Source organism: Diadema antillarum, unplaced genomic scaffold (genome assembly GCF_040938485.1).
Source record: "Diadema antillarum isolate AM-2024a unplaced genomic scaffold, OU_Dant_1.0 seq00000442_RagTag, whole genome shotgun sequence".
NCBI lineage: Eukaryota > Metazoa > Echinodermata > Echinoidea > Diadematoida > Diadematidae > Diadema > Diadema antillarum.
In genome coordinates, this window is record NW_027271417.1 from 497,747 (window position 1) to 514,320 (window position 16,574).

Genomic DNA, 16,574 nt, shown 5'->3' on the forward strand with positions numbered 1-16,574 from the left:
TTAAAGTAGTAGATGACACACTAGTATTGCATTGTTATAGGCCTCCTCGAGCAGGCTTTGGCGCAATATCAGATTTTTATAATGAGCGTTATTAACTATGTCCCTACTAAGAATCTTACTCGTCAAAATTTGAGACACAAATGGGTTACCATGCAGATTACATCTGAATCTTTCCATCTCCTCAGACAACCACAGATAAAGTAGAAATCCAGCTAAGTCATGCTTACGATTATGCCTGGTGTCTGGAATTGCATCGGCTGGCATGATAATAATGACAGTGAACTTTTATGTTTCTTTTTTTTTCGGGAAAGATATTACAAAGAGAATATGCAAATAATGCATTCGTCAACTACAGCTAGAGAACACGGAAATAGTTCTTAATTTATATAACAATGTAAGAAACGAACATATTTGGGCATTCTCTCACATAGATGCTCACACAAACATTACAGTAGCCTATACGTGCACTACATACATACAAGTATATAGGCTTACATACATACAAGTATATTATAGGCCTACACACATACATGCAGATAGACTTTATTTCTGCAACAACAACAAAAAAGTGTGGAGAGGGAACGATGAAGAATGTCGATGGGGAAATGTACCGTGTGAAAATTGTATTTCTCCTTAATAGGTCAGATTTCAGCCAATTCCCTTTCGTTACCCCGACCTGACCCATATTCATCTCTACTCACTGCTTGGCGACCTTGACGTCCCCACACGTGAGGTATCGCTGGACCTGGCTTTGATTGACCCCATAGACGGCAGTCCAGGTGAACGTTCCGCCAATGACCACTGACCAGAAAGTGTGTCGGACGGTAGGGTCGGGGTTGAAACTGTCGGATATCAGAAATAATCATAACAAACAACGTTAAACCTTTGGTGAGATCTTCTGGTCTTATCCAGAGGTCGACAATTATAGCTCCTCTGAACCTTGATGTTGCGTGAAAAGATGTAATCAAATTAAGTTAGAAAATCAAACATAAGTCCGGTATCAGCCAATCTAAGAGTTGAGTATTCAGAGATTTATGTTCGATTTTCTGACTTTAATATGTTTGATCTCAACTTTTATGCAACATGGCCCTGCAAGATGCTCTTTGTGCATGAGATGTTGAATAATCATAGATAAATGACATGATTTTTGTAGGTATCTTAAAGGCCCTATCGCGATGATAATCATGTGTATATGTATGCGCAACAATTAGAACCATAACTAGGCCTACTGTTTATATATATTGCGATATTATCACAATACATATTATCACTGAAATTGCAATTCATATCATATACGTGATCCTAAATGCTTGATATACTTAATAATACGATAGGCCTATATGTAGGCCTATATACCATATATTTATATACTATATCTATCTATTTCATTATAGGGGCCCTATCACTCATTTCTTCAAACGGTGCAATGTCGTCGTTCATTTGTTCAGGGAGGTGGAAAAGAGACCTCTCTTCCCATTGCACTTACCTCCCTGATTTGTTCCAGGCCTGTTCCCTTGTGATACAACAGAAACCTATTAGGGCTTACATGCACTTTCATGACAAAGTTGAATAGTGATCTGATGGGAAAACACTTCTATACACGAGATTGCCACCTAAAGAGAAAAGTCCTTGAAATGAAAGCATTGCACAACGAAAGTCTGAATTCCATGTAGTGAAAGCATTGTACAATGAATTTCCGGATCAAAGTTTCTTATCATCGCAGCGCATGGACGATGTGAACATCTACATCTGGCTACACATACGCGAGCACATGTGTCTTTCTGAAATCAATAGCATGGTGCATTTCATTCGTTTTCATGTGCTTCATTTCCGATAGAACAATAGGTCCATAATTTCTCTCCTATACCCAGTACGGGGTGATTGTCTGGTTATAAGTCAACTTAAATTCAAGGGCCTGAACTAGTTGGCTTATCATTTCTTGAACTCGTTTAGAAAATCACTCCGTTAGCACATAAAAAAGAGTATTTTGTACATCTAACTGCCCCCTGTCTACATGTTAGAAAAGTACAGGTTGTATTACAAACACCACCAGCAACGTTTACCGGGGGGGGGGGGGGGGGGGATGGGGGGATGTATGCACATGCACACACGCATACACATGCGGAAATGGTGAATCGAATATTCTCACAGCACTTCAGACAATAGGCATAATAAGAGTTCAGATGACAGAGAAAGTGGCAGGGTGAATCGAATTATGAAAATGCATCTCATAAAATACGATATGGGTATCAAAATTAATGCGTCGCTATGTTTATTGGATCCATGGCTTTTCACTACTCTACCGTGGAATACACCATTCAACCTTCCAGACAGTACATGTATTCATAAAACGCGCCCCCTACAGAGCGCTGAGACGTGACCTCACGACCTCGGAACATATGACGTCACAAAACGACTCCTGCATCCCCGACATTCCATCTCGTCCGCGGACGGAGAAGAGGTTTCCGGGTGACTGATGAATCAATATCGCCGGTCTCGCAATCAAAGTTAACCGGCTGTAGCAATAAATGACAGAATATACATCTCCGTGCTTTTATTTTCTACTGCTATGTTCGTGCGTCCGTCTTTCTCGCTCTCTCTCCCTCTCTCTCTCGCATACACACACACACACACACATACACACACACACACACACACACACACACACACACACACACACATACACACACACGCTGTCTCTGTCTTTCTCTATGATAATGTTTTTAAATATCTATTTTACAGGTTGTCACAAAGGTCTGGTCTGAGCACGCCCAGAAATTAGTGTTTAAGTAGTTGCGATGCACATTATTTTATATAAATGCTGGCTAGACGCCAACTGTTTCACATTCTGTTGACAATGTTACTGGAAGACAGCGGGAACGCGCCCCGGGGAGAGGGAATAGTGCATCGACAGCAAAATCGGCATGTCGGCTGCAGCCGGTTACTGAGTACATTGCGAAGATCACATGCGATGAGAATTATGTTCGGTGTTCATCACATTAAAGGGATGTATAGTGTTGTTTGAGGTGAGGATTCAGCTTTTAACTTTTTGCGAGATACTTAGAAACCACTTTGTAAAATGTTAAAGAGCATACAAAAAGATTAAAATTCTAAGAGGAATTCAACGTTTATTTGACGGATATCAGTTTTGAAATAGCTGAGATATCCAAAAACAAAGTAAAACAAAGCGATCCTAATTAAAGGTGAGTTCCACCTTGTATTGAATTGCTTTGTTTTGAATATCTCCGTCATTTCAAAACCAATTTTCATCAAATAAACATTGGATTCCTCTTAGAATTATGCTCTTTCATATTTCATAAGAGGTTTCTCATTATCTTTGAAAAAAAATCATTATCAAAACAGTTGGAAACCTGAAGCCCCATCTCTAACAGTCCATCCCTTTAAACGTATAGTAAGATTACTCACCGGCCGAGTGCAAGCTGCGGAAGATATTATTTGAGGGAGAACATATTTTTGTGTAGTTGATGGTGGTGAAACGTCAGGAAAAGTTAGGAATGCCGTATTTAAAGATAGAAAGAGATATATATTGAACAGTATGTATAGGCCTAATAAATATCCCAATATACAGATTGTATAACAATATGCATTCGAGAGAAAACAATCTTACTCAATGAAATCGATCCTGCCTCCCTCGTCGGCGATGCGCCATGCATTGCCCATCCCGCCGAGTCGGATGGAGGTCTCGATGATGATGGCAAGGAAGCCGATCATCATCACCGTCACCTGGAAGACATCGGTCCACAGCACCGCCTTCATCCCACCCTACCATGGTACGAACACGAACACGATCACAATTATTACAGCAATCAGGGTATTCAATATAAGGACTTTGAAAATCATATTGGTCTCTTTAACGGTTAGTTCCGTTTTTGTTTTTGTTTTTCTTGTAATTGCTGACCGCACTCAAATTACAGATGGAGTAGGCTCCTACGTGAAACTATGGTAATTGCCGTAATAGTAGTCTGATATTACTTTAAATCACTAGTCTGTTGTCTTTGAATTAATAATAATAATAATAATAATAATAATAATAATAATAATAATAATAACAATGATATTAGTAATAATAAAAATAATAATAATGATAATGCACAACATTTATACAGCGCATTATCACATGAAATGTCTCTAAGCGCTAAACTACGTTTATTCAATACAACGGTTTTTCGTTACATACTATAGATCAACTTACCCCAAAGATAGAGAAGACGTGGTACCTGTCATGCAGGTTTTTCATTATTTTGTACACTTATATTCTTCCTCATTGTCAGTATTATGGAATTCTAGTTGATCATAACATCTAATCCATAAATTATATGGAACTGGAATGAAAACGATTTTTTTTTTCCATTCAAATGAAATTTCCTTAAAACCAAGCGAGTAACAAGGGTTCATGAACTTGCTCGTGATGTTTTTTTATGCTAAATATCCGGTCGAAGAAAATTGCTGGCAATATCTGAAGTCAAGGAATTTGCTAGGGCAATAATTGAGCGGGCAGAGAATAAAATTATGAGAGATTGCTTACGATGGTTGTGTAGAACGTACAGACGATACCGATAGCGAGAACCGATCCCCATAAGTTGAGTCCAGTGACTGTGAAGTGATAAATATCCATTGTAAAATCGTTTTCAAGCAATCGCCTTTGATACATTGGTACAAAGTATTCAAATTCCTCAGCAAATAATATTACGGATTATGTATTAAAGAATTAAGTAACAGAGAAATATCCTTTATCACAACACACGGCATTATGATCTACACTATATAAGATAAACAAAGCTACTCCATTTTACATAGCATGGACACTAAGATCGATGTAACAGCATTTTTCCTTTCATCCTTTCTTTTACAAGAGTAATACTTTTCTGCACTTTATCAAAAATAAAACATTGATAAAACAATATAATCGGTTGTAAACTTTGGCTCCAGGTGAATTCAGCCTAAAGGAGAAGAGAAAGGAGAAATACATCATTGCGTCCGCTTTCTTTCCAGTGTCCGTCACTTTGAAATATTTTTCGAGACGATGCAATGCCTAATCCGTAAACTTAGTTCCATAAAATCACTTCCTTGCCGATTGGGCACTCAACAAAGCAGTAACTGTTCCATCCAAAAAGAAAAAGAAAATCTGTTGACACTCATCTCGTAACATTAACAACAAATAAACGGCCACTTGCTGTACATAATTTTCGCCATAAAAGACCACCGTTTGCTCGTGTGCAAAGAGAAAGGCACTGCCTTCACACTAACCACCCTATTAGCCAATCAGGAGGCGTGATGCAGAGACGCCCATAATCATCAACCAATGGGGCTGCACGGTGTAGATACGCCCACTATCATTAGCCAATTATATTTCACCTGACTCTACACGCCCACCATCCTGATTATCCTAATATCTCGCGCTCCCACGCAATTTCACTCCCAACCACAAAATTTGCCGCGAGTCTCCCGTGCTGCAAATCTTTCTCCGGTTGATCTCAGGCAGTATTAGAAGTAGAACTTATAGTGCTTGTATGTCAAGACTTTCTTTTCTTGGAGTCAAAATCAGCACTGAATGATAAACCTTCAAGATTCGTATCAAGCAAATATAAAAACGAGTACTTTACTTCTGCACATGCAGTTCCCACCATTTCTTTACCGATCTCATAATCTTGGATTGCTATCTAAAGCTCATCTATACACACTTATCAGGCCCGTATATTAGCTAGGATTTTTCAAGGGGGGGTGCGGTCACTAAAAAACGGACCTTCGGTACCAATACCAATGATGACACACACACACACACACACACACACACAATTATATATATATATATATATATATATATATATATATATATATATAATATATATATATATTCTTTGGACGACCGAACTACAAAAGTTGTATAAGAATTTGCGCGCGAAGCGCGCCGCAAATTGTGAATTTTGACTGTTTTAATGACGTTTTAAAGTCTCGAGGAAATTTGTATTTTTGTCTGTTGCATGCAATCGCGTTACGGTATTTCATCTAGGAAATAGTAAAAACTCATTTTGCCAGGAAGTTGCAAAGTTTAATTGTGTTCGAGACTCTGCTGTTGTTTTAACTTTTATTTTTTCCATTGTATACCCGCGTTAGCAGGCCTGAAGCCAGGATTTTTAAAGGAAGGGGGGATTGCGTTAATTAACAAAACGGTCCTTTGATACTGTCCCGGGAGGCGTGTTTTTTTTAGACGGCGCAGATTGGGGACCCTATCCCTAAACCTAACCCTAATCCTAATCCTAACCCTAACCATCAAACCCTAACCCTAACCCTAACCCTAACCCTAACCCTAACCCTAACCCCAACCCTAACCCTAACCCTAACCATAACCAAAAACCCTAACCCAACGTTTTTCCCATAGGTTTAACACGCGCCATGCCCCAATCTGTGCCGTCTTAAAAAAAAAACGCTCCCGGGAGGGGTAGCGACAATTAAAAGGTGGACACCATGCTCATACATGGACTTTCAAAATGGCCCCTAAACGAGTAATGATCATATGATTTTTTCGGGCCTTAAAAACAAGTATTCCTTAAATGTTTCCTGCACCCTAAAGAAGTACTTCATCATGATTGAACAATATACCATTTTCCCAAATTTCGACCTTTTTTATACCCTTTGATTATATACGCTCGTACATCACACTTTCCATCTAATCCGTGAGAAAAAACGACCCCTATTACGCGTTTTCTTTAGCGAGTATGGTCACGGTATCCACCTTTCAGTTGGAGTTTTCCATCCCATTGGATGCTGTTTGGAAGATGAAACATTCACTTTACTATACAGTATATCAGCCGTTGGTATGCGAGTTTGTCAAAAACGAAAATAAATAAGAAAATTTTTGAAACAAAATGAATTGTAAATGTGAACCATTTATATTTTGCCTCCTTGTGGTAGGATATTTCCAGCATTTCCGAACTTTCAAATAATCATTTTAGATTTAATAATATTAAAGGTAGTAGATCCGATTCGCAAACATCTCCAATATCAGTCAAATGTCATATTAACCATCACGCTAAGAGGGTTTTCTGTGTGAAATTTGGAGGTCAGTGAAATTCAAAAATTAAACATCCGTTAGCCATTGGAAGAAGTTGAGTGCAAATTCAGACCTCAGGCTTAGTGCTCAGATGTTTTCCTATTTGATTTGATCTGTCTTACTGTGCACACTAAGATACATACTGGAATGGTTATTTCTTATCTATTAAATTATAGTAGCATATTTGGTTACTAGCTGTCTCTAGGCATTTTCGAATTTGGGCTGCAAAGAGATCCACTACCTTTAAGTTAGAAGAGAGATAAGTAAATAATGATAAAATAAACAAACAAAAAAGAATGAGTTTCTTTAGGAATACTATCTGACAAACTTTTTACTTTACCATTTTACTTCATAGCTCAGCACTTTCCATTCTCTCTCATACCCTCTTACCCATTACACTTAAATGAAATACAACTAAAATGAGTTTGCGTGCCTGCATAATACTCTTTGGAGGTATTATAAGTGAGAATGTTCTTAGGTTTTGGCTCACTTTAAAATGAGAACCAATAAAACTGTCACAACATGAGAAAATGTATAAGTAATAATCAACAGTACATTTCCGAATTTGGCCTGCAAAGAAATCCGCTACCTGTAAGTTAGAAAAGAGATTAGTAAATAATGATAAAATAAACAACAAAAAAGAATGAGTTTCTACCGCCGTATCCAGAACAGAGCCTGAAACGGTGCAGGCTCAAGAAATCGTTTGTACTAATACGTCTTGAAGTACTGTGTGATACTGTTGACTCAGACTTCTACAAAGCTGTAAGTGAGAATTTTAACCCAATCCGGCTCATTACCTGTGTTTTTTATGAAAAATATGAATAAAGAATGTAAATTAAATAACGACGCGTCACAATGCAGTCTAACGCTCTCACAATGTTATCATACATGGGGTTTTTCCCTGACTGTTTTTACTCCGGAGCTCTTGCAATATTTAGGCTTTTGTAATACTATCTGACAAACTTTTTACTTTACCATTTTACTTCATAGCTCAGCACTTTCCATTCTCTCCATACCCTCTTACCCATTACATTTAAATGAAATACAACTAAATTGAGTTTGCGTGCCTGCATAATACTCTTTGGAAATTATAAGTGAGAATGTTCTTAGGTTTTGGCTCACTTCAAAATGAGAACCAATCGAACTGTCACAACATGAGAAAATGTATAACTAATAGAGAACTGGAGTAAGACAGGCCTTTCATTTTATTTTGTCTCTCCTGATCGTTCGTAAGAAATGCTAATTCATGACCACCTTTTCACAATTTGATTGGAGCATGCATTCATAATGGAAAATAGTTGACATAATAATCTATCCCCAGGCATTATCATGCCAACATGTACTTATATATACATGTACTATATCTTTGTGAGACGTAGATATAAAATGTCTCAGGTTTTCGATTATAGTAATTTCGAGGAAATTTCTTTAATTTTTATCATATATGTAAACTTGAGGCTATTAGATTTTCATCCACTTACCTCTGTTCCTGTGAAAAAATGCAAGTGTCAACCTCAATGTCATCCACGAATCGCACGTACTCGGGCGGCCAGTGGAAAAAAAAAACACCGGTCACACGCGCCAAGGGCCATGGCATGCAGTGCCAATATAATAATAGCTCGCACAAATTGATACATAACATTTGTGTTTGTGTGCATGGGGACGATCCGATGGTTCATACAACAAAAGGGTTTCGTACAATTATTTTTAACATTGTTTAACGTACTCTTCCACATTTACGTAGCATATAATGTGTCTTTATATTTATTTGGATTGTTATCTTGAGAATTGCTAAAAACCGTTATTATGAAAAAGTGGACCTTTCAGAATTTGGGGGGGGGGGGTGCGTACGCACCCGACGCACCCCCCCCCCCCCCCCCCCCTGGCTACGGGCCTGCTTATTAAGCCGATAATTCAATCGTGGCATTAATGATGGGAAATCAGAGAGTTTAGGTGTAGTTTTCGTCTTGTCACAAGTAAACCAGTGACTGATTTGACTGAGAAAATAAGTGACACTCAAGTTGAAATGCATTATCACACGTAATGTGGTAAAAGGTAACATCTCCAACTTAAAAAAAAGAGTATTTACCAGCGCTCAAGGCCAGGGCAGGGGCGTAGATGACGATCCCCATGTAGATGACCTGGTCAGAGTGGAGAAAGAAAAAAAAAGTAGCTGAATAAATAATAACAGTTGGAAAGATAAAGGTAATAAGGATAAACAGTAGCAGTAGTAGTAGTAGTATAGTAGTAGTAGTAGTATAGTAGTAGTAGTAGTAGTAGTAGTAGTAGTAGTAGTAGTAGTAGTATAGTAGTAGTAGTAGTAGTAGTAGTATAGTATAGTAGTAATAGTAGTAGTAGTATAGTAGTAATAGTAGTAGTAGTAGTAGTAGTAGTAGTAGTAGTATATAAAAGTACAGTATTGATGACAGCTGCCTGTTGTTGCGATATATGGGGAAATCTTGACACCAGCTCTCTAGTTCTTGTGTGCTTTTTATCTATTTCATGACGTGTTGCAGGCAGCTCTTACATGCAGCTCTGCATCATAAACGATAAGATATTTCACAAAAGTTTATAAATACTACGTTAATTTGCCTGCTCAGGTATGATAATTACCTAACGCAAATAGAGCACAGCAGCAGTTACAGTCGTGGTAATAGTTACGTCGACGTAACATTCATCCTTGAGGAATAAAAAAGTCAGCATCTACCATGTCCACATACAGTGCCGATGGTTGCGGAGTTTGATGACAAATTTGGAGTGAAATACGTGATAAAGACGACAAGGCAATATGAACGAGTGTTTCTACCACTAATGATTGGTGAAAAAAAAAAAACAACTTTTGACACGTTTAGTAGTAGTTAAATAGTACAGTACACATTTTATATAATATGTCAATCAATCAGAGACTTACCGTCTGTGCGCAGAAAGTCAGCATTCCACAAATTCGAACTGCTCGGCTGAATCGCCTCTCCAGATACTGCAAGAAATGAAATAAAAAACCCACATAATATTATACTATAATGATCTAACACCCGACAAATGATTTGCTAATGTCTTAACCTGTAGGAAATTGATTATTGACAAAATATCAAGGAACTTTCCGTTTGTGATACGGATTGACTAATAAAACGCGAGTTCATTGACCTTCTTGGGTTGGGGTAACAGCTCATTCTGATTTGAAGTCTATACGATCCATTACGTAACTACTTCCAATGTTGTGACACGACCCCTATAACCTTTACTCTGATGCCTGGAATTACTATAAAATAATATGAACATAGGACCTACAGTGGGGACTATTCTCATGACACACTCACGTATATTGTTTCTTTGACCTCCTTGATTATACATCAAAGATTACTGAAAAAAATTCACTGATTGCAAGAATACCAGGTCCAGTGTCTTGATCAGCGAGTGATGGTTTTGTTTTTGTCTTGTTTTTGGTTTTTTGGTATTCAAATTAGGTTGTTTTACGTTGTTGTTGTTGTTGTTGTGGGTTGTTGGGGTTTTTTTTTCAGCAGATCTTATTGCATTGTTGTCATTGCCGCTGCCGCTTTCAGTTGCTACAATCATTCAGATTGGTCGATGCTATTGGTTCCTATCATTTTCCTCTCTACTGAAAAGGGACAAAGTATTCCAAAATCATCACACACTATTATATCATATCACTTTTGCGCGAATAACCTAAATACCTCCTCCACCACCCAAGCAGGTAACTTGGAAGTACAATTCGATTGGACCGGACTCTGCCGGCTATCAGCTACGAAGCAAGTTCAATAAACACCGTTATTTATACACGTACAACTGCAGTCTCGTGAGGTAAAGTTGGTAGTGGTAATGACCGAGGTTACTGCCATCGTCACAGATAATGTTCGGTCGCCATGTGCCCCGTGCAAGCACCTCATAGAGAAATTTCAAGCATGCTTCTCGTTCACTTCACATACAATGTACTTTACATGAACTAACACGCCACCCTTGCATGTGAACCGACGTGACCTCGTGCGGAAACGTCGGCTGCTGATCTTGCAGTCTTAATATAGTAATATTAGAGGGATAATCTACATTTAAACTGTCTCGAGTCTTAACAGCTTGGGGTGGGAGGAATAAACTCTTGTAAGTTACTTTTTTAACCTGCTAGAAAACATATAAAGACCAGCGTTTTAGTGAAGGACCACTGCAACATGAAACTCCGTGCCGGAAAGCCGTTATAGCCGTCACACTTTGCGAACATTTTTTTATTTCCTGCTGGAATTCATTCGATTTATTATACACACCGTGTTCTTCATATCATCAAAACACAATTCACTATTCGTGGGGGTACCGGAGTAAAGACAACACATGCAATCCTATATATTGTGCATCCGCTAAGGAATGTTGAGTAAATAATCACTAAGAGTTTCAGTACCACGTACTCTCAATTAAGCTAATACTGTTTGATTCTAAAAAGAAGATATGCTCACATTCACAGAAAAGAATCAATACTACTCACGAAGCAAAGGCGTAAACTTTGAGATAAAATACTGAACACGTGTTAGAGCAATTCCGCATTTATGGAGTGCCAAACATCAACACATGCCAGCCCTGACATTTTTTTTTTTAACCAAAAGAGTTTAAGAAGATATCATACAACAAACTTAAGCATACAAATAAACATACAAACAAACCCAATATCGTTTGACCTGATTTTGCAAACAAACATCCCTGTGAGTGAATATCTGCCACGAAGGCCCTAAAAGCAAACAGGTCCAGACTGAATTACTCAGCGGGAATTGTACGAAGCCCGGATTCACTGTGTCCGATATTGAGAGATGCCGGGTCCTTATTAGCCTTTAAAATGATTAATGCAAGTGTGTTTGTTTGCTTGCTTGTTTGTTTGTTTGTTTGTTTTGTTTGTTGTTGTTGTTGTTTTCGTTTTCGTTTTCTTTCAGTCTTTAACACAGCCATACAAGACGTCTCAATTAGAGAATCGGAACGATATCATACTATATCGATCGTTGAAAATTTCCCATTCTGCCACTGGAATACACTGTGGTTGTCCAATATGAACTTACACTTGGCGATTGGCTCGTACCCGGCTCGTACACAGCTAAAATGATCGATGACAGTGGCGAATCCAGGTGGGGACGCACCGGGCGCCCCTCCCCCCCCCCCCCCCCCCTCGTTTATTCATTTTTTTTCAAACAAAAGAAATAAAAAGAAAAAAGGAAGGGGCGCGTGCGTCTCCTTTAATTTTGTTCAGGCGCCCCCCCCCCCCCCCCCCACACACACACATACACACCCGCACCCCCTTTACGGAATTCCTGGATGCGCCCCTGGATGATGGATAGGAGAGCGCTTCAAGTGCGTAGAGTGAGACCACAGAACTCTTACACATAGAAGAATCACTCGCCACCCGTTTTGTCGCCGTCGCTCGACTCATTGTCACGTGACGTCCGCCATTTTGCTTAGCGGAACTTTTTTGCGTGCAAATCCCAGCAGACGCCATCCACATACAGTGACTGCATGTTGCACCGTGTTTTTCTGACGTTCCGAGACCATGAGCGAGGCATTAAAATGCCGTATTGTGCGGATGTAAACTGCACAAATCACTTGACAAAAGGATTTGGAAACAGGTAAGTTTGACATTAAGCCATGATGAGAATAACAAGTAATTAATTTTCCAAGTAACGTTACAATTAGGCGGATCGGTCGTATGTTGGCTTTCTTGTGAGCGCAGTAGCAAAGGTAGTCCCAGACACTGGATTTTGTGTTTGCCGTCGACATATCTGTTTACCACCAACTACCAAAATATGCAAAATAAAAAAGATCAAGTAGGCCTAATTTAGGCCCTGGGGCTATATACTCTGTACGTTGTGTGTTGGGGCAAGCAGCTTTGTACATGGAAAAAAAAAATCTATTTATGTAAATTTGAGCTTAGGTGTAAACTTTACACGTAGATTTATTCTTGTCTAGCTAGAGTCACAGTACTAGTGGTGGGTCAGTGTCAGTGACAACACTCTACAGTCGTTTAGATACTAGATTGTCTAGACTGACTGTGTACTCTAGTATTATCAGGAGCTTTCCATGGACCATGTCCATGCATGCAATCATCATCATGCTTGCCATAGTTGTATTGTAGGTACACATGTTTTATGATTATGAATATGAGGTCTATACAAATCTGATATGGTAATAATTTTCACATGTATCATATGTTCTCTGTGTGTTAAAAATCCTAGATTTCCAAGAAGGGGTGTTGCTCTTCGCCAAAGATGGATTGTGAACATGAGAAGAGACCACTGCATTTCCAAACCATACTCTACCTTGTGTTCTGACCACTTTGAAGAGAAGTACTTCGATCACACCGGCCAGATAACAAGGCTGCGGGCAGATGCTGTACCAACTTCATTCAACTTTCCACAACATCTCATGAGGGTACATGCAGAAGAACAAATTTTAATTTTGCATGTTAGGTGTTTGAAATTTGAGTTTTAGTTTTGAAATCCGTCCGACCAGGAGCAGACATATACCCTTCTGTGTATGTCTGCTTCAGAAACGGATTTTAATCTACCATCACATCGCATCCTGGTCGCTGATGAAGAATGCGATGACTAAACTGTTTGGTGTCTTGTTTCTAAATAATGCGCTTTCCTTGCCAGGATAAAGCGTTTTGAGGTCTATTGCCATTTTAGGTTTTTATCACATTCACTTCTGTTCTTTCAAACTATATTGCAGGATTTCATTTTAAATGGTGCTTAACCTAACAAGAGCAAGTGCAATTTTGCACTACATGTGTATATGAATGTATTGCCTTTGTTATCATTGCCAAGAATGCCTTTCATATTCTTGCCAGACAGTGTCCATTATTCATGGATTTATTTTTATGTTGTTGCCACATTGCCAATTTAATGCATGTTCATGAAACATTGCTTTCGCAATATGCAATATTTTTCATACATGTATTTGCGAGACTTGTCTTGCCTACATATTGTTGCCACGTTAACATTTCGTACTATACCGTGGTATGTTTTCACACTCATAAGGATTTCATTTTGAATTGCGCTTGAAGCGAACAAGTGCAAGTGAAATCATGGATTATACAGTATTGCCTTTGATATTTTTTTTATATTCTTGCCAGTGTCCATTATTCATGGTTTTATTTTGCTGCCATATTGTATGCTAAGTGATTGTACATGCATTTGCTTTTATGATATACAAGACATGTAGTTGTCATATTTGTGACACTTGTTTTGCCTACATGTACATACTTTGAGATATAGTGTAGTATGTTTTCACACTCTTTAGATTTCACTTTGAATTTCGTTTGAAGCAAACGGGTGTGTGTGAAATCTTGCATTATACAGATGTTCACGTATTGCCTTTAGTTGATATTGTTATGCCAAGAATGCATTTGATATTCTTGCCCGACAGTGTTCATTATTTATGGATTTTATGTTGTTGCTATATTGCATGATAGTTGATTATACAGGCATTTGCTTTCGTGATATACAACATTTGTTGTATATATCTGTGATACTTGTTTTGCCTACATGTTGTTACCAAATTATATTTTCATACTATACAGTGTATGGGGTAGTTTTTGTTAAACTCATTACTAAGGATTTAATTTTGAATCATGCTGAACTAACAAGTACAAGTGAAATCTTACATTTACAAATGTATTGCCTTTAATACTGTTACCAGGAATGCCTTTGGTGTTCTTTTCAGTGTCCATAATTCGTAGATTTATATTGCCATAGTGCATGCGGATCAACACAATATGTTTTCATACTATACCATTGTGCGTTTTTACACTCATTAGGATTTTCTTTTTGAATCACGCTTGAAGCTATCAAGGGCAAGTGAAATTGTGCACTATATTGATGTGTTGCCTTAGATAATCTTGCCAGACAGTGTTCATTATTCATGAATTTTATGTTGTTGCCCTAGTGCATGTCCATTATAGATGTATATATGCATTTGCTTTTGTGATTACAATAGTTGTCACAAATTTGGGACACTGATGGTCTTGCCTATCATTTGCATAACATGTTCCTGACGCATGTACTGCCTGTGATTATAGCCGCCGTATTAGGTATGATAATGGTACGTGTACTTCAAGCAAATGGTATATCACTGTACTGTGGTTGATTCTCAGCAATCAACTTTGACCTTGATAAATGTCAAATAAGTTGTAAAAAATCAGGAAAATTAACTCTGTCCAACTTAACTTCCTGTTTTTTTGTGGGAAGACAATCTTGAAAGGAGTTCATGTTTGTAATGTGTGTGTGTGTGAGTGTGTGAATCCATCTTATATATATGTATATATATAATATGCAACTAGTATATATATATATATATATATATATAAACATAGATAATTATATATATATATATATACATAGATAATTATATATATGTATATATATATATATATATATATATATATATATATATTGATTGAGTACTGGGTAGTCTACATGTTGGTGCAGCAATATCATGATATCGAAAGTAAAACAGGAACCAAGTTCATGTTGATCACCAACAATTTATTTACAGCACAAAAATATTTGAGCGATTCGCTCTTTCTCAAGTGTTGTTGCAAATCGCTCAAAAATTGGTGTGGTGAAATAAATTGTCGGTGATTAGCATGAACTCGATTTCTGTTTTATTTCATGTATACAGATATACAGTGTATATATGCCTATAGGCCTATTGCTTCCTATACCAATATGTGCAATAGTGAAAACTACATTGTACTACTCACTACTAATGATAATGATAACAGCAGGAATATATATAATTAAGGTGATGTTGTCTTCCAAATTTCTAAAATGTTGAACGAGTATATGTCAGATGGGGAAGATGTATTACATGATCATATCCACAAATCATTGATTTTTACAACTGGACTGACTGGAAATTTAATTTGACCTGTTTAATGGGAGAAAAATCAAAAGCACGAACACACATCTTCTTACAATATCATTGGAGGGGGGGGGGGATGCAAGACATATAGGTTGAGAGGGGTATCAGAAAAATGGCAGGACACAGACAAGGACAGGCGCGCGTCTTAGATTATTTTATACCAAAGCAGATCACGTCTCCGAAGTCAAACAGATCTATCCAAAAGGGGAAAAAACACCTGTTTCAATACAGACAACTTTCAGGGAAGAGTGTGAAATAAATAACATAAATGAGTACATGAATCTGTGGTCAACGCTGAATTGAGAAGTACCAGTTTGACAGTTTGCAAGTTCAAGTAAATATCAAGGGCTATAGCGGCTGTCATACTGCCCGATCAGTGAGTTGACCGTACCGTACTCGCGAGGAGCTGCGGAGGTTCCGCTAAGCAACATGGCGGCGTGTGCACTGAGGCGTCACATCCGGGGCGCGCGGTGGCGACACCGAGCTCAGCGGGTTGTGAATGGGTGTGATTCTTCTATGTGTAAGAGTTCTGTGAGTGAGACTCGAGCGCGAGAAGTTTCCTCCACACTCTCCCCACCCCTCCCCCCCCCCCCCC

General features: G+C 38.3%; 1 protein-coding gene across 1 annotated transcript in view; it reads right to left on the reverse strand.

Annotated features, from left to right (window-relative positions):
- LOC139732682 (sodium-coupled monocarboxylate transporter 1-like) overlaps positions 1 to 16,574 on the reverse strand; it is a 61,743-nt gene that overhangs the window by 7,675 nt on the left and 37,494 nt on the right. The window contains exons 2-6 of the mRNA XM_071643537.1: positions 9,984 to 10,049; positions 9,162 to 9,213; positions 4,547 to 4,614; positions 3,629 to 3,783; positions 702 to 842 (exon numbers count right to left, since the gene is read on the reverse strand). Coding sequence (XP_071499638.1) covers positions 702 to 842; positions 3,629 to 3,783; positions 4,547 to 4,614; positions 9,162 to 9,213; positions 9,984 to 10,049 — 482 coding nt within the window. The remainder of the gene's footprint in view (positions 1 to 701; positions 843 to 3,628; positions 3,784 to 4,546; positions 4,615 to 9,161; positions 9,214 to 9,983; positions 10,050 to 16,574) is intronic.